The 23,288-nt window shown below is 42.2% G+C and overlaps 1 protein-coding gene across 2 annotated transcripts in view; it reads right to left on the bottom strand.

Annotated features, from left to right (window-relative positions):
• Positions 1-23,288, bottom strand: part of LOC127364618 (rho guanine nucleotide exchange factor TIAM1) — a 57,469-nt gene that overhangs the window by 29,341 nt on the left and 4,840 nt on the right. For both annotated transcript variants that reach the window (XM_051402262.1, XM_051402261.1), the window contains 8 exons: positions 10,223-10,328; positions 7,772-8,433; positions 6,721-7,001; positions 5,346-5,618; positions 5,008-5,239; positions 3,945-4,117; positions 3,091-3,315; positions 1,448-1,633 (listed from right to left, as the gene is read on the bottom strand). In XM_051402262.1, coding sequence (XP_051258222.1) covers positions 1,448-1,633; positions 3,091-3,315; positions 3,945-4,117; positions 5,008-5,239; positions 5,346-5,618; positions 6,721-7,001; positions 7,772-8,426 — 2,025 coding nt within the window. In that variant the 5' untranslated portion in view covers positions 8,427-8,433; positions 10,223-10,328. The remainder of the gene's footprint in view (positions 1-1,447; positions 1,634-3,090; positions 3,316-3,944; positions 4,118-5,007; positions 5,240-5,345; positions 5,619-6,720; positions 7,002-7,771; positions 8,434-10,222; positions 10,329-23,288) is intronic.

Consider the following 23,288-nt stretch of genomic DNA (forward strand, 5'->3'; position numbering starts at 1 on the left):
GTGTGTGTGTGTGTGTGTGTGTGTGTGTGTGTGTGTGTGTGCGTGGGTATGTTTGGTATATCCGATGGCCTGCTTGTATGAAACCGGTCTACAGAGATATTGTTTCCAACTCTTTTCTCTCCAGCCTGCTTTTTGTTTACTGGATGATATTTGGCATACAGCATACAGCCACATGATGCACAACGGAATTTACATCATTCCATCAATGGTGGAGTTTCATTCTGTACATTCTTGAAACACTCAAGGTGACAACAAGAGCACGGTGCAGAGCAATGACTTGGCTTTTAGCCACAGGCTAAGGCATTCAACATCAAGGACAGTTTGTGAAGAGAATGATCTGAATGTGAGAGGTGAAGACAGTGTATGCGTGTAGGTAGATAAATGGAGTTGTATATTTGTCTTCCTTGTAGGTATCCTCACAAGGAGTCATAAAAGGTTAAAAGGGTTTTCTTAAAAGGTAGTTTGAGTAATTCAAGTTACACTTGAGTTTAGGTTTGAAAGTAGAATTAAATGTTAAATGGCCATACCATGGATTTCCTTGATTTTTAAAGGTCAAATTTCCTGAAGAGTAAATTAAATTAATTTTACAATACCCTGTCAGGGTAAAATCTACAACTAAAAGAATGCAGCAGTGAGGCAGAGGCTCAATAGAAACCAGTTATGTCACAGCTGCAGTGAGCTTTACTGTCGATTGTTTCTAATGAAAACTCAGTACTGTGGCCTTAAAATCTCCCAAAGAATAACCCAAAGACACAACTAAAGCCAATATGAGCAAAAGGTCAATTCATTACACTTGCGTTCTGGTTTTAGAGAACCAAACGACAGACGGCTCTGGCCCATTTTGGGATGCAACATTTGGGTAGTTTTTTGAGGTGTGGACTTTCCACTTGCAAGCACTTGGAATCAAATCAATATCCTGTACCCAGGCAGATTCTGGCGGTCAAACAAAAGGATTTTCAGCCAAGCTACTTTAGGACAGCTATACAGCATTTCTAAAAAAGTCTAACATAGTAGCTAGTGTACAAGGCTAATATGGGGGTGCTCATTATGAAGCCTTCTCCTTTCCTGCTTGCTTTAAAGTAGCCATTGTTAAGTTGTAGTGTGTTTTAACCTCAGGCTACATGAAATGCCTAATAGACTGCACATTTGTCAGGCAAATAGAAATTCTTGCTATCAGTAGGAGTACAATATGTGACAAGCCGTTCACTCCAACTGCCGGATACACACACCCACTCTACAAGCTGGGCTGGTATTGAGGGTCAGCAATTGGGAACCTTTCAAGCAATGCCTACTGGAACATGAAGAGACACGAGGGAGAGAATTTGAATTTGAAGTAAGAGTCAAATTTCATTAGATTAAAGTTATGGAGACAGCTGGAAGTCATACATGAGTGCTAAAACAAGTGTGGAGAGAACGTAAGTGGGTGCATGGGCATTTTCAATCATACCAGTGCATGGAAGGAAGAGACAGAGAAAATGCCCAGTCGTCCCATGGCCAACTTGGTGGGACGCGAAGCGCAGCCCAGCAGGCGTTTGGGGTTGGGGGGCTCACCGCCCTGCAGACTGGCCAGGTAGCACCGACAGCGGAACAGATCCATGTGAAACCGCTCCAAGTTCTGCTCCCACAGGAAGATCTAACGGAGGGAGTATAAAGTAAAAGGGACGTGATTATGCAACATAAGCAAACTTTGCTGGTTAGATCCACATTTATCCATGGAATGGCTCCAGATTTGGCCACTGATGAAAAAGTGATAACAACAAAAAAAAAGATAAAATATGCATAAAAGATCACTCTCTGTTAGCTGGTTATTTGGTAGTTTCAGGAGGAGTGAGATGTGGGAGTGCTGAAGCCCCTGTGGAGAGGTATTACTCACCAACACAACCCCCACCAGTTGACGACCTGCTGTGTTACGTGCAATGTATCACAGGGTGGGCCGTGGGAGGTGGAACACGGGGACACACTCACACACACACACACACATAATCTAGACTTACTTTGCACTGGTTCCTGTCATCACCTATTCGTTCCAGGACTTGATAGAAAATGAATACAAACTGCTCTTTCTTTGAGTCATTAGTTCACTATAAATCCCAGGCCTCTCTATTTATGTAAACTCATTTAGTAGATAAATGTGGTTCCACATCCTGATCTTGGAAGAAGTCAGATAATGATATAATCGACCACTCAAGTTAAGCCCTTTTCACTCCTTTGATCCCACAATTTAAGTTAATGTGCCTTTGTATGTGGAAGGCAATGAAAATCCAAATGTTTTTCTCAGAAATGGGAAGCGTTCTGCATGATTGGAATTAACCACCTCCTGCTGCTTTTTATGTAATATTGTTTTCTTGTATTGACCAAATACCACACACATACAAAGACACAGAGGCTTGCTCACACAAGCGAGCACATTCTTAAGCTCTCTTGCAATGTTTACATGCAATGCTGCTTCAACACTCTGCAGCAGCTCCTGACATGCATGGAGTAAGAATGAAGCTATAGGCTATGTGTTCTACTGAAAGTGAACAAATCTTATGCTGGAGGAGCTTTGAAATTCCAGCTGTGACTCGTTTCAAAACAGCGATTAAATATGGAAGCCAAGAGACTTGAGGCTCACCTGCCTGCTATTGTGCTATGTGTTTCAACATGTGCATTCTGCTGCAATTGGACATATATAAATGAGCACCGGTTGGAATATTTGAAAACATCTGTCGTTGCAAGCACTCCCTGTGAACATTTGTCTGGATGATGCCATGCAGTAAAGATGATTTAGTGCCGAGATTCCAGCGGGTGAGAGCTTCAGTGAAGTACAAAGGTACAAAGATGTGCATCTGTAAAGGCCCTTGTTTTCACTAAGCTCAACTCAACTGGAGGCTAAAAACACTCAGCAGGGTGCTCAACACATGAGATCACAAAACTGGTTCATATTAGCAACACATGGACATAAAGTATGGCTAATTTGAAGTACAATTATATAAAAAGGCTTTATTTGACACTTCATCTTGTGTCTATTGGGTATAAATGAACTGACTGATTCCTTTGTTGTTTTTTTTTCACTTTGACTCATTGCCTCCTCCCATCCCTGTTCCATACCTGCTCCAGTATGGTCTTCCTCTTCTTAGCATCAGTGACAGTGGACAGCTGCATGTCTCCCATCTTTTTCATCTTCTCATCCATGTCGATCTTCTGTTCCAGCTTACGGATCTCAGTTCGCAGCAGTCGCACTGTATCTTCCCTGTGATGCTGCCGAGCCAGAGCAGCAGCACATGCGGAGTGGATCGCCGTGATCCAGTTCTCCAGTTCTGTCTGGCCTGACGTCTGACAGGAAAAGGGGGGGGATGGAAAAATAACTGGTGACATGACTAGAGAATAAGTCGGAGAACTTAAAACAGGAAACAGTTGCACGGAAAACAGATTAAGAAATTGACAGCTGAATGAATTGAAGTATGAGTCCCATTATAAGATTACACAAGTGGGTAGTAAATATAATCATCATCTTATTACATATCTTCCCATTCATTGATTGAATGCCACAGTGGACAGCTGCCATGAATATAAATAGACACATTTTAATATTACACAATGGTCACTGTGGTGGATTACTGTCACAGTATGACAGTGTGGCCTTTAAACATGTCAGACATATGACAAACACATGGACATAGGACTTTCTTATCTCCCACATGTGGCTAAATGTCATGTAATTGTGTGCCACACACACACACACACAAACCCCCCAGGGGAAATGAGGTCTCTTCTTATTCCCACTCATCTCCATATCTCTTGGTGATTTGCTGACTTCATGTAGTCCCAAAAAACAATGAAATACTGTAACTGTGAAATACTAATGTTGTTTCAGCCTTAACTGTAAGTTTGAGGAGAATACTTCCCTTCCTCTTTTGTTTTCTATGTCCCATGAATGTTTTAAATACCTGTGTCTGTCTCACCTGGAAGAGGAAAGCGTCTCCCACTGAGTTGCTGAGGCAGAAGACAAAATCTTTCTTGGGGTGTTCAGGTACAGCCTGGACAATGCTGTTCTCAACCCACAATGCATGTTTAGGAACGCTGTTATGGTCAATGCCAGATCGACCGTCTGACTCGTACAGGAACAGAGTGCAGCCTTGAGAGAAAATAAAGACAGAGAAGGTTATTTCTGAATGTCACAGTAAGTGCTGTTTTTTTATTTTTACAATTTATTTTAAAACCCATTAGCAAAACTATTATTTTCAGCACTACATTGCAATGATATACACTAAATATACTAAAATGTGTCCCTTTTAGATCCATGTAGTATTCAATTCCTCATTGGTATTTAAGCAAAATATATAATAATTAAAATTCCAGGTCAACATTTTTTATTATTGGTGCACCAGGTCAGGAGGAATACAATGAGACTGTCTGATGTATTTATTTTTAGGGGGGTGGGCAGGAATGCAGCTACAGATGCTGTATCATGCATTTCACAAAGATGAGATTGGATCAGACATGGTCGCCGCCGTAAAATTAAATTGCAATGAGGTCGAGGAGAGAAAATGTAAGGCCAAACAGAAGAAGGTGAGAGAGGACAGTAGAGGTGACAACCAAGGGCATGCGCTGTGTTAAGTCTGATGTGATTACAGTCTAACAGGAGGGAGAGAGTGAGAGATTAAACCCGCTGAGGTCAGGTACACAAGATGTGTATCTGAATGTGACAATATGGCTGTTGTTGAAAAGTTGAGTTTTGCAACTTTTTGGCGGAATATTTGAATCTCAATTATTAGTCATTGCTATTAATTACTGCCATAATTATTAATGTAAGTAAATACACAAATTGGTTGATATATTTTCAGCTGCAGAAGCAGTTGAGGCTTTAGAGGACCTGATGGCTTTGGGATCAAAAGTTCATGCAATGTTACCATGTCCTCAGTTTGAATTTGGAAAGAGACCTACAGCCTCATGCTTTTTATCCCCACATTTACAATTGTTTTCCAAAAATAACTAAACATAAAAGCATGAGAGTCTATGCAACACCTTTCAGAGAAACCCAGTAGTGCTTCCACTTGCGCCTTGTTGCAGGTTCCACTTTCTTGTTTTTCTTATGAACCAAGAAGTTCTTCACAGCCAAAGCCCCTGCCTTCCTGACAGTGCCTTGCGCACAGCCAATCAGAGTGTCCGATGGATACGCACTACTGAGAGTGCCGCTGCTCTGCTCATCACTCACAGCAGAGCCAGCCTCCTCCGTGCAGTCCCGACCCTGATGTGTCTAAAGACAGAATGATGGGAAGATATAGTGATAACAAATTCAACAATGATAACAATCTATCATTTATATCTGTTTTGGAAAAAGAATAATGTACAAAGTAACTAACCCAGGCTTGATTGTCCAGCTCCTTCCGGAAATTCTCATACACTCCTCCCCTGCCTCCCTCGCCGCATCTTCCTTCTCCTCCTCCTGCACTGCTGCTTCCGCTGTCGCTCCCATTGAAAACGCTGCTCTCAGTAGCCGAGTATACTGAGAAAGAGGCCGACATGGCCTTACAGCGGCGTGACACCAACTCTCCGTCGCAATCTATCTCCGTGGTGACACCATCGATGCCGCTGTCACCATATTCACTTCCCTCGCCCAAAACACCAGAGATGTCCTGTCAGCCAGAAGAGGGTATAAACACAACTGATTTACTCATGGATAAATAATGTTTATACAGAAACTGCTATATTTGGGCTTATATTTGTGTGTATATGCATGTGCTTGGGTGCCTACTGCATCAGAAAGTCTGTTTGTGTGCATGTTTTGCAGTGCATATCTGCTAAACGAAAGCTTTTCACTTCGAGCGAGAGTTTCTCTGTGCTTTCACACTTTCTTTCACCAAATCGAGGCTCCCTCTGTTCTATTTGTTTTTGTTTTGCTGTGTTGTCGGTCTATTTATATCCGGTCTAACAACCCCCACAGCCTGGCTAGATGAATTTATAATAAGCACTTAGGGTGCTCTGCTATCCAAGGGTGCTTGGGGGTTCTGGGAATGAGTTGAAAGAAAAGTCTGGTTTGCTATTTTAGCATTTCCTTCTTATTTGGCAACTTTTTTTGACACAATGACACATGGAAATTGCAGAAAGCACATACATTTATGTAGTTGTTTTTGTCCATTGTATCTCTTACTAATTGGCTTCTTTGTGATATATTACAGTGACTTTGCTTCATCTTTTACCCTTTGAGTGAATCTGCTTTTGTAAAATTGTAAGAAAAGCTTTTTTGTAATTAAATTAGTTTGAAATGTCTTCGTGTGTATATTTATGAGGGTTAGAACAGTGTGTGTGTGTGTGGTTAGTGAATGAGGCGTGAAAGATAGTATGTTTTAATGCTTTAATTTCTGGAGGGGGAAAGGAAAAATCAGGCCAGTGTTGGACAAGTAGCCCCATAGCAACTTTCTATCTGACTCTTTGTAATCCCTTTCCCCACTACAGAAATATGCACACACCCAACTGCAGAGCATGAGCACACACAGGAAATGTCTCTGGTTGTCAACAAATACTAAATCATGCAGTGACAGTCATGTCTGTAAATCCCCTAAACATCCTGGATACTACTGGTGAACAAAGTCCTCTACCATTCTATGTTTAGGGGTCCGCATTACAGAAAGGAGAGACAGAATACCAGAGAAAAGTAGAGAAAGAAGACTTTTAACCTAATTACTGCTTCCTCCTGCTTTGTATATTTATTCATGTATTCATAAATTGAGGTCTAACCTGGGTAGTTTGTGCTCTGCGCCCTTGGAAAGCAGGGCACGGTGCAGCCGGGATGCCAAGGCCTGCCAAGCCTTCAGACAGGCAGTGGGAGCGTCGGCAGGGGAGTGTGAATGCTCCATACCCGCCACCATCCTCCTCGGTTGGAGACATCAACCCCTCCTCCCCTTCTCCATCTCCATCACACTCGGCTTCTCTGCGGGTTTTAGCATAGCGGCTCCTCTGCCCCCTGAGGCCAGGACTCTGCTGGCTGCACAGATGGTCCAAAGACGATGCCCTTTCAGCTGAGCCGGGAATATGAACAGGTGGTTATTGCTGGACAGTGCGTGTACTTGTGTGTGTGAGCAAGGTGAGGTTAATGTATTCTGATTACTCTCAGTTACTTTCAGATTACTTTGCCACTTTTGATGTGTAATTAACCATCTCCATGTGTGTCTGTGTTCTTCTGTAAATCTGTATGATTTTGGTGAGTGAGCACGAATGTGTGTGTGCGTGTGCAACCAGCCCATCTATTACTCTGAGCTAGCTGACCACCTGGGGCAGCGCTTAGACCTTCAAGTTACCAGCTACCGCCTGCTGTCGCAGTGAACTCCAGCAGCTCCTGCACAGTGCCAGTTAAGCTAACAACCCTGTGATCAACGGAACTACTGCAACTGATGGATGGCAGCTAACCTTCAATCAGTAGATTTTCTCAAATCATTTCTCCCTACTCTGTGAGTGCCTGCAATTTTTTCCCACCTCCATCCCCCTCATCACTTGCAAATGAATCAAATCAAGCTAACACCCTTGCACACACGCACAGATATACACATACGGTATATGAACATTTCACATGTCATACATCAGTCACCATTTTCCTGGACAGCCACAATAGACTAAAAGTAAAGAGTAAAATCCATAAACTTCAAAACAGGAAATACAACCTGTCCATATCCTAACAATGGTAGTCTTTTTAACTATGAAACATATGTTTTTGCATGAGAAAATTGGGTGGGGGGTGTGGGTTTACAATAAACTGATAACACTCCATTAGGTGTGTGTTTACCATCCTCACCTGCACTGCCTCTGGGGCGTGCAAACTGCTCCTCCTCCTCTTCTTCTCCTCCATCTATCATCTCCTCAGTGCTGGTCAGATGCTCCTGGCTCAGGTCAGACAAAGAGAACTCCAGGCTGTCTTCTCTCCACATGTCCGCTGACTTGGACCGCTTCTTTTTAAAACTCCCTCCTTCTCGTGGACCCTCAGTCATTCGCTGGAGGTACCTTTCCTCTCCCATAACGTCTCCCTCGCCCTCCCCCTCCCCCATGGAGTCCTCACCACCATCCTGGGCGACGGTGTCTGCCTCTGAGGTTTCAGGAGTTGGTGTGGCCAAGGTGTCGTCATCGTTTTGATAGGACTCCGGCCTCATTGTCATAGCAACACGCTGTGTCCAGTGAGGGTTGATGCCGAAGTCTCCGAACGCATCTGTTGCGTTGAAAGGTTCCAGCCCGTTCTCTGCTAAGGATTGTGGGATGCTAGGGGTGCTGGAGGAGCGGGTTGAGGCTTCAGAGTTTCTGTGTTCCTGTTTCACTGAAGAAGAGTGCCGGGAACGCCGGGTGATTGGCTGCTTGCTGGAGAGACGGAGTGACCGGGACGTGTGCTTACGGGAGAGATGTCCCGTCACATCGCCGTAGAAACCACTGTCCCCATTCTGGCTCTCCACATTTCCCATAATTCAACTGTGGATTAAGGAAGAGGTGTCTGTGAAATGTATTTATATTGAATTGTTCGCATTGCCACTTTCTAAATAACTAATTTCGGCTATGACTAATTCTGGATAGTTTATAAAATAGTGATGTAAGTGTTTTATAACTACTTATTGGTCTGGGCCACATCTGTAATTTATAACTAACATCTGTATTCATTAACTGGCACACTGATCACCTGAGCTCATACCAAACTGAACAAGAGTGTTATCTATATTTATGTTTATTAAGTTCATCAACCTCATACCAAGGCACTGACTCCACTTGTGTAAAAGGGGGTCGGTGTGCCAGGTCCCTCTTATGTTTGAAATGGAAAGTAGAGTATTAAATTTAATAGCAACGGCACAAATTTAAAACAAAAACATGCATCTACCAGCTGGCTTTAACTTTTTGGGAGGTCAGGCAAACCGAATAGAAGAACACACAGCGACTTCTAGGCATGACCAAAACTACTGAGTTAAAACTTTTCAAAGAAATTAGAAAAATAAAAACTATATTTGCATCCTTTTAGTTACTAGTACCTTAATGCTAGTACTAGCAAATTACAGTATGTATGTGGCAGCAACTATCAAAATCTGTCAAATACTGATCAGGTCAGATTCATAGTCTTTGATCAGAAATATCTTTTGTCACTACCCCCCTGAAATTATTTTTTTTACTATTGCGAGATAAACACTGCTTTTACATCATTACCTAATTGTAGCCCTTGCCCTCTAATGGCATTGTCATGTTTACTCTCCAAACTCTAAACCAGGTCAATTTCTGTGTTGGATGAATGAGTTTGCAACATTTGATGGGCCATTAACCAACAGTGGTACATCAAAGGTGTCCAGGATCTGTTTGAATGCCTTGCATGAGTCGAGTTGTCAGGAAAATGAGATCAGGGATCACATATTTGGTTTTTGGGTCATAGGTGTTTGGTAATTTTTAGGACAACACCCTCAAATAGGGTAGCATAGGGACAATAACGTTTATTGAAAATGTATTTAGAGCATAAACACAGCTTACATTTTACAGAGACTTCCTAAGGGTTTTCTGGTGTTGTCCCATTTAAGTATTCCTAAAGCATAAAAAATTTAATTCAGTTTTTTAGCGACTACAAAGACATCTAAAATGTAAAATGAAAACTCCTTTTCTCATACTTTCGAAAGCTACATTTCAGTTTAAGTAAATCTATATTTTGATGAATTTAAGTCTTCAAAACTGCACAGCTGATCCCAGACATTGATGAATGGCGATTGGCTTGGTTGACATGAGGATGGATCGCCCAATCCTTTTTGCAGCACTTCTCTCCCTCAGTGGTGTTAAAGTTATTCATTAGCTATATTCCCAGAACAGTTAAAACCATCCAAGAAATCCGTTTTAACCACGTTCTGCTGATCATAAAGTTATTTGAGCATCCTGCTTCACCTCATGCTCTCCGTTATATAAGCACGTAGAGCTGCTGAGTCAACTGCTGTCAGATCAGTTGGCCCTCTAGTGAGTCACACATCATCAAACCCACACCATCAGGTTCTCAGTGTGGGCTCAAACTGCAGCGATAGACTGATAAAAATCTCTTCTAACAACTCAAAAATAATTGAATCTAGTATTGAGTATTAAACCCTGTAGGAATGATTATTTTCTGTTGTTTCTAAATATATAATATAATATGTATATGTAAATATATATATATATATAAAAAATAAACTGGTAGGATTTTACAGTTCAATACAAAATCAAATTACTTATGGAGAGACCGTTGTGTACAAACTGTGGTTACCTGTGTTTAAGCAGCCGCATCACCAGCTTCTCCACATCAGCGCGGTGTCATCCTTCATTGACCGCATGATCCTCCACACATCCTCAAATGGTGGTGTCAGTTTGCCCTGAGAGGAACAAGAGGAGAGAGAAGTGTTTCAGTGGAGCTCTCACAACTTCAAAGTGACCCGATGTGTCAAACGCACACAGAGGAAGAGAGAGGCAGACAAGGCAAGAACGGGAAGGTGCTTCTAAAAACTACTGCGGAGGATCTGCCAGGTACGTCACATGAAGCGGGTGAAGTCAAGTTGAAAGAAAAGCTGTGAAGCATACTAGAGTGGGACCCTATAGGATAAGACACAGCATACGGGATGAAAGAGAATAAAGGACACTGTGGTCAGTAAGCCTGGAGTTAAAATAATGCAGAGAGGCAAGTAAAAACAGCAAACAAACAAGAAACACACATTTAAATGGGCACATATACAAACTCACAGATCATCAGAAACAAAGCACAGAGGTACTGTCTGAGCCTTAGGGGGGAACAAAACTCACAAACAACCGCAGTTTCTTTGAACGGCACCCTGAAACTCATTGCCAACTGAAAACCATGCAGGCATGTACGGGCATGTGCACAAAACATTTTGGGAAAACACCCCTTGTTTCCCTGCAGACAAAGAGATGCGCACGCACACACACGCTGACACTCTCTGTTGGTAAAATGTCAGAAGATGAAAGCAGCTACAGAGCTTGATTTTCTGCTTAAGACTCAATTAAATGCTTCACAACACGACCTAATTTTTCCTAATACCAGCCCTGAGCTTCTTAGAGTAGACTGTGATGTGCCATAATGTGCTATGTGTAGTGTGAAGCTATGTAAGTACAAGCATGCCAATATTTTTAGTTCACAACCAGATCAAAATGTAGTCTGTACGTAGAAAGAGGCAGATGTAACTGATGCTCCTTGTCAGTCGGCATTCAGGGGCCCCCTGGCAGCCTCGCTGGGAGACTAACTGCTGCCCTCAAAGCTGCAAACACTATTCAATCCTATTGTCAGATTTGTTTGTGTTCTGATAAGCCCATAAGCAGGAACATAATGGAAGAGAAATCATTTCATTCTCATGCAAAAAAAACTATTGCAAAGCAGATGTCAATCAGCACAGGGTCTGTTTAGATCCTGCACATCTGGTGGGTAATTTTAACTAGCCATTTCAGAATGCACAAGAGGCATTTGTTCCCTCAGGTCTAAACTTTGACAACAGCTGCTGCTTTTGTTATTGATCATAATCTGATAACACTGTCAATTTGTTTATTTTCTCAGGCAGAAACACAATAAGTCAACCATGTTACAGTTCTGGGGAAATGAGAGTTCAGAAAAGGAGAAGTAGAAAATGACAATAAGAGAAGTGAAGGGCATTGCTGAGTAAATACATGGAAACCATTTACAGTGTTTTGTTTCGCTGGTCAACTCCGACTTTGCACCACGCCAGTATGTGTCTTCGTGTATTTAAACTTAGCCACTGCAGCACATTTCGCCCCAGCTGTGGGAAGCAATTACATAAGCAAAACTTGACCCCGATACTTCTTCTCCCCTGCCTCTCACTCCCCCCTTTATTTCTCATCCCTCCTCCATCCCATCCGGCCTGATGAGAATTATCCCCAAAAAATGAAAACAAAAAACAAAACAGAAAAAACAGAAACACGCATAATATAATGCACACACAATGCTTGACAGGTGCAGGATATTTAATTTGGATCTAGTCCTGCTCTACTTTTTAAATCTGGCAGCAGTAAACTAACAAGACTTAATATCTCAAATGATTTATAGCTTTATAGTACATACATAGCCAGTGAATGGAAAGCAGTATAACCCACTAATAAAAAAAACATGTTTTACTATAGAGAACTCATGGCTGCATCGCTATTGCCAAGCCATATAGTTCATCTATACGATTATCTGTCTGAATTCAGTGTAGTAGAGGTGAAAAACACACGCATGCACAGGGCAAACAAACAAAACAATCCTGTCTGACACAACACAGGGGACATCAAACCACTGCCTGTCCTCTGGCGGTATACAGTCTAAAATGTTCAGTCTCTTCGTTTTTCCTCTCTCCGTGCCCCGCAGCAAGGCAAGGGAGGAGGGAGAAGGGTAACGAGGAGAGAGAAGGCGGGATCTCTGCTAAACCCACATAGAGCTGAGAGGTGAGGCGAGGCTGGAGGCGAAACACATATGAAGGGAAGGCGCTGAGGTTGGTGTAGGCACAGCAGGGGAGGGCGAAAAAAACATATTGGGGAACGGCGCTATGAATAGAAGTTTGATATGGAAAAGTGAGAAAACAGGGGGAGGAGAGAGAGAGAGAGAGAGAGAGAGAGAGAGAGGAGAGATAGATGGTGAGACATTGTGGGGGGGTCCTATTGTTGCTGAGCTTTAAGTGGATAAGTAGACATGTGCTCTGGCTGCCTCTCTTCAGGCTTAATTGAGGGAGCCGAGACAAAAGGGGAAACATAATTATTCGCTCTCTTTACCTCGGTCTCCCGTTTCTCGCTCTCATTCTCGCAGTATATTAACACATTGAGAGAGTGTATTAACACAATGGCCTGCGCAACAGCAGCCAAAGCATCATTACCATGCAGACGTGCCCACTCACAGACGAACGCACACACACACTGAGAGGGACAAAGAACAATGTTGATGAAAATTTTGTAATGGTTAAATGTCTTACTAAAAACACAACTCTACAAAAATCCAACTCCCTTTGCTTAGAAGACTCTATATACTCAATTTATGTTTGATTTTTATTTACTGTATTATTATTTATCACTCAACGACATTTATAAGTGGCAGATCTGCTATTTTACAAGCACAGAGTGAAAAGCTCTACTTTCTGAGACACAGAATCAGAGACAGTGCTGAGCATCGTACTGGGACTGGATGCGCCACTTAACCACACTGTCAGAAACAACTCTGTACTGGAGCTGTCAAACTCATATTGCCACATTGCCGCGGTTGCGTTAGAAAGGCACTCAACACCTATGGGCTCTCACGTCTATCACCTAATGCATGACACACAGGCAAGCAGGTAGTTTTATGCAGAATACACTACAACAGTACAAAAGCAGACATGCTTCCAGTCTCAGACACACACACACACACACACACCTGCACAATCCCAAGAGAAATGTGAGCAGGTTTTCCGACTCACACACATGCTCTCACACTCTTTGGAAAAATACCAAAGGCCTGTCAGAACAGCCATGGAGCAGGCACACCCTACTTCCCCACCGCCAATCTTTTCATCTCTGCACCTGTCTCACAGCTCCGCCCTACATGACACACGGCTCAGCTCTCCAGATTCAAACTGCACATGACGTGTATGCGCGCTACTGTACATCACTGTATTGTGTATTGAAGCCAAACAAAACCTGTCTCATTGCTTTTTCAAGTCTGTCATCAGATCGTCTAGACGGCATGCTGGAGTGCCTGTTGAAATGAAATTATGAAATCTCTCAAGCACTTTTATTACATGCCTTTCATCTGCATAATAGACAACTTCAAGACCCCCAATCAGAAATGTACCTGCTTTTACAACATACTACTAAAACTTGGGGTCTTGAATTTTGCTTTTGCTATTAAAAATTAGGTGTAGTTATTATTAGCTGTTAGTCACAGTGTATAACACAACAGGAGCAATGACTAATGACTTGTGATAATTCTCAAGGGTACCACACCTGTTGAAGTTTTTTCTCAGTTTTTTCTCTGACTACCTAATAAATGGTCAAAGAAAATAGTCCAACCCGAAAGGAAACATTAAAGGTAACAGTAGTGTCCAGTCTAGACGCTGCTGTAACCAGAGAAGTGCTCGGCTTGACTAATCTCTCTGACCTTTCTCTGCACCCTCGAACCAAGACCACGACCACAACCCCGACCCCCACGGAGCCTCAAAACACATGACACAGTCACCGGACTCACCCTTCCCTAAGGCCCTTTCCCGCACCTTTCACATTCCTCAAATGGTTACCATATACCCCCTCCCTCAGAGCAGAGAATGAAGTCGCTGAGGTTAACACTCTTGGGGGTAAACAAAGGAATTTGTGGATGGGGGCAAACTTCATTCCAAGTCAAAATAGACTACCGCAGGAATTCTGGGAGAAGGTTTTATCAGTGTCTCCATGCTCCCCGATTTTGCATACACACCTGCAAACATGCATGCATTTACACTGGGGGCTTCCTTGTTGTTGTTTACACCAAGTAAACCTGCTTTGAAAGATAACAAACACACCATGAATAACATGTGAATTAGGACTAGGTGCAGGGAGACTCAATGGTCTGAACAAATAAGGATCGGGGACTTATTTGTGAGTGCATGTGTGTATGTGCACACCTAGGGGTGTGCATTGTTCACATATGAGGAGAAACTATATCTATCCAATGTCAAGATAACAGTCAGATATGCTCTGAAAACACCCTATTGTGGAGACGGGAGCGCACACTCCACTGCACTCCCACAGTCCCTGTGAGACGGGACTGTCTGAGACATCACTGGTAGAATTCCCTGGAAGAGGGAGATTAGCTTCTTATTCATCCTTTCGGGATCTGACAAGACACGCGCCACCTCCCCCCCTTCTCTCAGCTTTAACACACACATGCACATACACAAACAGCTTGCCTGCAAGCGTGAGTCTCGGCTGCTGCTTAAATCAAACATTAATTTCTTTTAACTGTTGAGAGACAAATCATAATTCCTTCCTGAAGAGCGGCTTTCATTCTGAAGCCACAAAGGGGGGCAAAGCATAAAAGTGGAGTGGGAGGAAATGAGATGATTGTTATTCATTTACTGTGGTCCCCAATATTTGTCATCTCCTAACAGAGAAGTGGAGAAAAAAAAGAGTCAAGATTTTGGATTGTGTTGATAGTAGTGGAAAAGCAAATTCAATGCCAATTACTGTTCAAAAGCATGTGCCAGAGAGGGAAGAAGCCAAGCTAAACTAAATAAAAAAATAAATCAAGATAGTAGTTTAAAAACAGGGCGAAAGAGAGTTATGTAGTGCGGCATATCATCTGCAAAATTACGCATATAATAGATTTTATATTTTAAATATTTATATTATATATTTTCTGTGTGGCATCCGAGGATCAAGCGGAAAAGATAAAGGGCAGTGGAATTCAGTTTCAGTCACTTCACTCCACTTTACTCCTCAAGTGTCACTAACTTCATTAAATAGGCTCCTCCGTCTTTCTAGGGGCTTACACTGTACGCTCCTTAACTCAGATTTCAGCTGACTGTCTCTGCAGCACGGTGCAGTCAGGGATTACCATATTTTAAAGAAAATCCTTCTAGCACAAGTCCTCCATTGAGCGAGAGGCCTGGGAGAGTCAATGAGCGTGTGTAGCTTTTGACGCTCCGTTCTGTGGATGCTGCTGCTGAGTGCAAACTCAGCGATCTGTGAGTTCCTGTATGTATTCAAAGACAGGAAACCCCATAGATTTAAATGACCCATTATGCTCTTTCAAGATACATATTTTAATGTGTGGCTTTTACAGCGGATAATCAGAGAGATCAAGGTGTGTAAGCCTAAACTAACTCCATCTAGGACTTGAAATCCTCTTGTTTAGAGAGTACAACCATACAGTGCAGCAGGTTGCATGACAAACTGCAAACTAATATTGGCTTTTTCTTTAAAGTTAATAAATCTTCTCCTTTTTGCCAGTCCTCAATCAACGCTCGCTCATCCTTCCTGAGGAAATAGTGATTGCGCAGACAATCGCCTTGCAGTCATCGAAACCAATCAACTGAATATTCATGTGGTGATTTGCTGCTCCACATATGTGAGTGGCAGTAAAAGAAGTGTTGTTTAATTATCCAGGAGGAGTGGGACGAGACGTTGACTGTGCTCCAGATTCAGCTGGTAACCGTAGAAACCCTGCGGGGCAAGACGCAGCCTGGGGGAGGAGCGGCTGGAAGTGATAGAGAAAGACATTAAAAAAGAAGAGCATTGTGAGGACGTGGCAACGGATTTGTATTTCTCAAAATGACACGTGAACAACTACAGACATGCAGATATAGTAGCATGTGCATTTTTAGACCTGTACATCTGGAATTTTATTAAACAGCAGATAGCTGTGTCATCCATAGCCAATATTAGTGTGGTTTCCATCTGTCCACGTCAATCAATTCTTGATTTAAAAAGCATCAATATATGATAGAGATTCCCTTGGTATTGGCGAAAAACTATAAACTGGAACCATGAGGAAGGCTAACTTTTGACTAACTTATTCATTGATTCAAAAATCTTCAGATTTATCTGTTGTGTTTCATCTGTATCCTGTTTACCACTTTATAGTCTGTTTTATCACCATTTCACTTGGAATCCTGTCTGGTTTGTGTTGTGGATGTCTGTGCTGTGATTATATTGTGACATGCAAGTTGTCTTGTTCTCTCTCAACTTGGTTGACATGGCAATAAAGTAAACAAGTGGGATGGGACATACTTCCGTAAAGAGCTGAAAAGCCTAAAATAACAGAGTAGTACTATGGCTTGTTGCTGTTTCATCTTGAAAAGGGAATTCCTTCCCATACCTTTTTCCCTTAACTATTGTGGGAAGTTTTTTTCTTTTGCACATTAAAGATCTAATAATATAAGCATTGTGAATAGAATTGATTTCATGTTTTAGTGTGAGAAGTATATTGTTGAAAATCTGCCTCAGTGTGTCCACCCCATCCTGTAAACAAATACCCTAGGTAGTAAATGTGTTTGGCCAAGTTTAGACATATTTAATGTAGGAACCGCATATTGTCAGAGACAGACAAACACAGACAGGTGTGAATGGAGCCAAATTGATGGGTAATATACCTCAAATTTTGCTCTGTGCAGGCTGAAGGGACAGCAAAATAACAGGGTGGATGAGTGAGTGAGAGAGAGGGATGAGAGGGTTTTAGGCAAAGGTAGACTGATTGAGGTGGGAGGTTGAGACAGGGGGATGGGATGAGAGGGGCAAGAGGGTCTGAAAAAAAAAATATAATGGTGCTGAAAGGGGGATGAGAGGCTGTTAGAGCGGTGGGGAGCTGGTAGAATCGAGTGTGGGGCCACAGGTAGAAAGATGAATGATGTGTGCTGAGGTGGAAGGAGACATGAGAGGTAAAGAGGTGGAGTGGTGCTGATAGGTCCTAAGGGGCTGATAGAGATAGATGTTGTGTCAGTTCAAAGTAGGGCAGATGTGAACAGGCCCCCGTTTGTTGTCAGTAACGATATGACTGCAGTAAGACAATCTGGAGAGCTATTGAAGAGGTTATTGTCCGTGTTTATGTGTGTGTGTAGGTGTGACCAGTGTGTGTGTTGTCTGCAAGGAAACAGAGATTTTTGAGGGGAAATACATATATACTTATTAATAAAAAAAAATTGCTGGAAATGTGTTAAGAAAATATTTGTGATTCAGGCTATATTTTTGTAGAAAAAGATATTTATAATGTGATTATTTTGATTACCCATATTAATGTAATAGTTTAATTAAGTTGTTAATACATGGTTGATAGTAACTGCTCATCTCCAATAATCCAGGTTTAAATTAGCTGTTTAATAGCTGAGTTAACAATGTGTGATAGGAAATAGAAATATAAGAGGAAAATTGGAGGGACTGTTTTTTCAGTCACACAGAACAGAAAGAAAATCCATGCTGTAAGCTTGCCCAAAGTAAATTGAAATAACAATTATTCACCTGGATAGAGTTATAAGCTTATTCTGATTACAAACTTGACAAAGATTAGGGTTTAAATCCTGCCACAATTCAATATGCAGGTATTATCTTACTCTGGTTTTAATCAAACTGTTAGAGTAATGCAAAGACAGTTAATGAAACACAAAGCAGCACTTCTATCACTTTATTAATTAAGATTTCTGCTGAGGCTCTGCAAATCTTTTGTAGTACTACCCTAGTAATCATTACCAGGGAGCAAGAGAGGCTTTGGCATGACCGCAAAAGGACAGGCAAAGGGGGGAAGAAAAAGTGGAGAGGGTTAGCGAAGAAAGAAGACAAAAGAGAAAGGAAATGAAAGATTAAGGGTGGAGAAGTAGAGGAGATACTGGGGCAAACCATGGTGGTATGAACCTTACAGAGGTATTAGTAGTAAGCAGGTAGTGTAAAGCAAAAAACTTAGTGGAAGAGGAATGGGCAACACAAAGATGCACTGCGAGGGGGGGTGTAAGGGGAAGTTATCTTACTACATCCCCGCACCTGAGTCAACAGCAGTGCTTGCAAACAAAGCACCCCCTTGAAGAAGAGACAGGAGACAATGTGCTGCAGTGAGGGATGTGGGTAAGAAATGTTCAGCAAGAATGTGAAAAACAAACAGCTGCTTACTGTGCTGTGTCTCTGCATTTAAAGGCCAATAGAGGACACAGACTTACCAAAACATACACTACTAGGAGGGTGTAATATAACGTAAGATTAATATTAAACCTGGTTAATAATGCTAAAAAAGGCCAAAAACAAATAAACAAGAAAACTAGCTATTGACAGACATATGGTGCACTTTAAATATCTATACATTTATAGTCAATTTATAGTTCATGTCAAATGGAATACATACAGAATGTACAAATTTGCATCACATACTGTAATTTTCACATTATCATATTTGTTGGCCTACTGTTTACCAAGAAAAACAACCCTCCCTTTACCTACTTCTGCATTTGTGCATCACACACACACACACATCCGTTCACACAGTAAGGTTTGACAGATTCAGAGAATGAGAGTGGACCTACGCCCAGACTATTGCATCATTGGTCTGCAAATTTCAACGACAACAAACTGCTTCAGCAATCTTAGCACACACTAGGTCAGTTTCCCACACAGATATAAGCTGAGGTCTAAACTAAATTAAAACTCAGAGGAGATAAGGGTTGAAATTAATGAATACTTTCATTAATTTATCAGTTATTTAGTCAGCAAAATAGCAAAAGAAATCACAACTTCCCAAAGACCAATGTGATATCAAATTGCTTGTTTTGTCCACTGCCTCAGCACTAATAAAGACAACCATATATATCTTTTAAATCTAGGTTCAACTCTTTTCAGCAAACCAAGGCCCTGTATATACTGTATAAATCCGACACTTTTGAACATTATATTGACTTTAACTTAATAACACACAGCACAGTACAGCAATATTTAAGTGCTCAAATTTTTAGCTCCACCATAGTACCACAAACAAATGTTATAAAGCTAGAAAGATATAAGGAAACAAGTTAAGAGTTACATCACATTAACATATGACCACAGAGTTGCCTGACATGAGGCAAATGACCCCATTTAAACTGAGATTGGTATAGGTAAGATACTTGTAATAAGATTCCCCTCTCATTACTATCATGTAGGATGACAGTCAATGTTTAAAAGACGTCTCGTGGCAAAAACACCACTATCACTGGGACAAGGATGTCAACAACATGTTAGCAATGAGGCGTCTCTTCAGTAGATGGGGTTGGATCTAGGTCAGTGGGTCCATTTCCTGGGAGTTGAGCTCTTGTGCGGACTCGAGCTGGAGGTTATTGTTTAGGCTCTGAGTGGCTACGGTGAATAGAGGCTCCCCTCTCAGTGCATTAGTGACCTGTATAAGCTCCACACGACTTACTGACATCTGAGTGCAGGCCTGAGGGGAGAGGACAAAGGCAATCTGACCACACGTATGCTCACACATTCACGTGCCTAAAAGCTAACGCACAAAAAGACAAAAACAAAAGCACACAGTCTAATAGAAACCTTATACAGCGCTCACCACAGGGTTTTTTTTATCCTCACAGAAACTCAATCCAAAGAACAAAAATCTATCCATGCAGCTCTGCCTGTAAGCCTCCATCCATGCTTTTGTCAACACCCCCCACATACATATTTGCACATGCACACACTTACAAATGCACACACAGGCTTTTGAGACCGCCTTGTACGATCCCGCTGCATCACTTCCAGGTCAACAAGCACGAACGTGAAGTGTGACTATGTGATGAGCACTGAGTAGCAGGTCAGCATTCTCTTTATGCAACTAATGTAATCTGGGGGTTGGAGGAAATGAGGAAGATAAGAGAGGAGAAGAAAGGAGAGACAAGGGCCAAGTTGCCTGTTTCCTCTGCTTTAATTACACAGTCACGTGGATGTAAACTTGGACAGAAAAACACACTCAAAACACACAAAGTAGGGGGTATAAAGATTTCCAAGCTGAGATAAAAAAAAAGAGGGTATCCCAGGAAGGCCAAATCTCCCCAGTGCAAACAAAGCATAAAGACAATCTTTGAAGACATTCTTTGCTCTCCCACAGTAATTCCTCCCTTAAATCCCAACTCAGCACTTCACACACAAATGTATTTCCACTCTCTCACTCTGAAGTCTTTTACACCAGCATCCTGTTCAGGTAACATCTCCAGTTTTGTCTCAAAACATGCTTCCCTTTTTCCACTAAACCACTAGCACCTTTTCAAATTGTAGTTCGTTGGAATGACACATATCAGCTTGTTTGCACTGCACGCATCCTTTGTTTGTTAATCACTCAGTAAACAAAACTGTTCATAGTCACCTTTCTTTGCCATTTCTTCTGCTACTGTTCTGAATTGAGGGCAAGATCTAACCTTCTGTATATCAAAATAAGATGTAGATGCATGCAGGCACACACACACACACACACACACACACACACACACACACACACACACACACACACACACACACACACACACACACACACACACACACACACACACACACACACACACACACACACACACACACACACACACACACCATCAGTTGGCAGCCAGAGACGATGTGTGGGCTGGAACGCAACACTGATCAGAGATAATGGGCAGACATGACAGGGATGGCAATGCTGTCACACTGAGAGAGGAATGAAGGAGGGATGATGGAGCAAGAGGCAGAAAGAGAGAGACAAAGAAAAAAAGAGATCAAGAAAGAAAGAGAGGGAGAAATAGGGAGGGAGCGAAGGAAGGAAGGAAGGAAGGAAGAAACTCCCAATTCATCAGCAGACACAGAACAGACAAAAGATAGGAAATGAAAGAGGGCACATGCCAGCTCATGTCAGCTCTTAGACACCCCTCCCCCGTCTGGACCCCTTCACAAATTAGAGGCATCCCCTTCTGCTTCTCCCACTCCTTTTGCATCTTCTTCTTCTTCTCATCGGGGGGTTGATGTTGAGGGGTCTGGCACAGGACAAATGTTCTTCACCTGATGTTGCGCACGCCCCCCCCATCCCCCCAGCTAACAACTACCGTAGTCCTGCTCAACCAGACGAGTGACATTACAAACGGACGCAAATAAGCAAACACGTCAGTGTGACTTAATGTTCACACTGACTCATTCAGCCTCTATTGTCTTGCTCAATTCTCATATTTTCAAAAGCTCATGCAAAAGCTCTAGACCAGGGATGACACACACATCATCACCTGTAGCATTGTTTAAGATCAGTTCCACCGAAGAGTATTTGAATAGTTTTTAGAGGCATAAAGAGGTTAAATTATTATCATTCACAAACAAAAAGGATAGGGGGGAACAGCAGAAAAAGTAAATGTAATTTTGTGGCATAAATGTTTTTTTCCTGCTTTCCAGTTCAGTAAGTCATCGCACAACCCCTTAGATTTATATTGTCTGCCCTTGGGGAGGGTCCCGACCCCCAGCTTGGGAACCATTGCCTTATTATATCAGCTACACTGCAAAGGGATTCCCCCTGCTATTGAATGCAACCATGACTGAACCGGCACCTTAATTAGACACAATCTGTGAAACCAAAGAAGAGAAAAAAAACATTTTGTGTCTCTCCACCCTCAGCTGTCAGTTTTGTCTTGGTTTTCCCAAAACAGACTTCAACAATATCTGTCTGCTATACAGGGTGGGAAGTGACAGCGGCAGAGAACTGCGAGAGTGAGAGACAGACATGCAGAGAACCCACAGGCACACAGTCAAACACAAACATTTAAACAGCTTGATTGCATGTGGGGAGATGGGCTCCGGGGGCCGCATAAGCCCTATATTTGCTCAACAGCAGAAATAAGTGGACCACTGAGGAAGAGGGATGAAGCATCTTCTAGCAACGGTTATAAAATGAGAGAGGCAGGCGGACAAAGATGAGAGAAAAAGGGAGATCATCCCTTTCATGTTAATTGCATCATCCCTTTATCATGCCCGCCACATGCTCATCAAACTGCATCTTGCGTACTGTATCTGTGATCATAAAGAGAGGGCGTTTGTCTGCTAGGCCACAAGGTCACAAGAGTCATATTCATTATAGAGGATAGAGATGTGAGAGTATTTGCAGGAAGCTTCAGTTCCATGTTGTTGATGATGATGATGGTCATGTTGATGATGATTACTTGTATTATTTACAGCTATTAATGTATTATTTGATGCATGGAGGCCTTCATGAGCTTCACATGAGGATTTATGATAATTGTATTTATAGAATAGATACTAAGGCTGTCTAAGGTAAGGATTGGAGTTACAGTACTCGTGTAGTGGTTCTGGTTTCAGTTTGGGGCATGAATGTACGTGAATGCAATGTCCTCTTACAAGATAAAAGTAAATCTTCAGTGTGGGTGTTTTATGTGAGACTGGATGTGTGTAAAAGAGGATATGCCTACCTATATCTGCCCTATAGGTGAGCTGACTTAGCATGAGCTGTGTATCAATCTGGGTCAGTATGTACACGTCCATACACACACACACACACACACACACACACACACACACACACACACACACACACACACACACACACACACACACACACGTGTACACACAATACAAACACTCTCCCAGACCCACAGGGGCTCACTTAACGGAGACCCATCCCCCCTTCACGCTCACACACTATATTAGCTTACTGTACACAGACGGAGCACATGGTTCTGTGGATGCACACACATATTTATCTTGAACACACACTTGCACACGTAGTAAATGGACACACACATAAACCTGGATGAGCAGTGTGTAACAGTGTCTGAGATAATGGCTTCCCCCCCTTTTCATAGCCCCAGGCTTTCGCAGAAAAAGTCTTTGTCAATTTAGAAAAAAAAGTGTGCGCG

The sequence above is a fragment of the Dicentrarchus labrax genome, unplaced genomic scaffold (assembly GCF_905237075.1).
Source record: "Dicentrarchus labrax unplaced genomic scaffold, dlabrax2021, whole genome shotgun sequence".
NCBI lineage: Eukaryota > Metazoa > Chordata > Actinopteri > Moronidae > Dicentrarchus > Dicentrarchus labrax.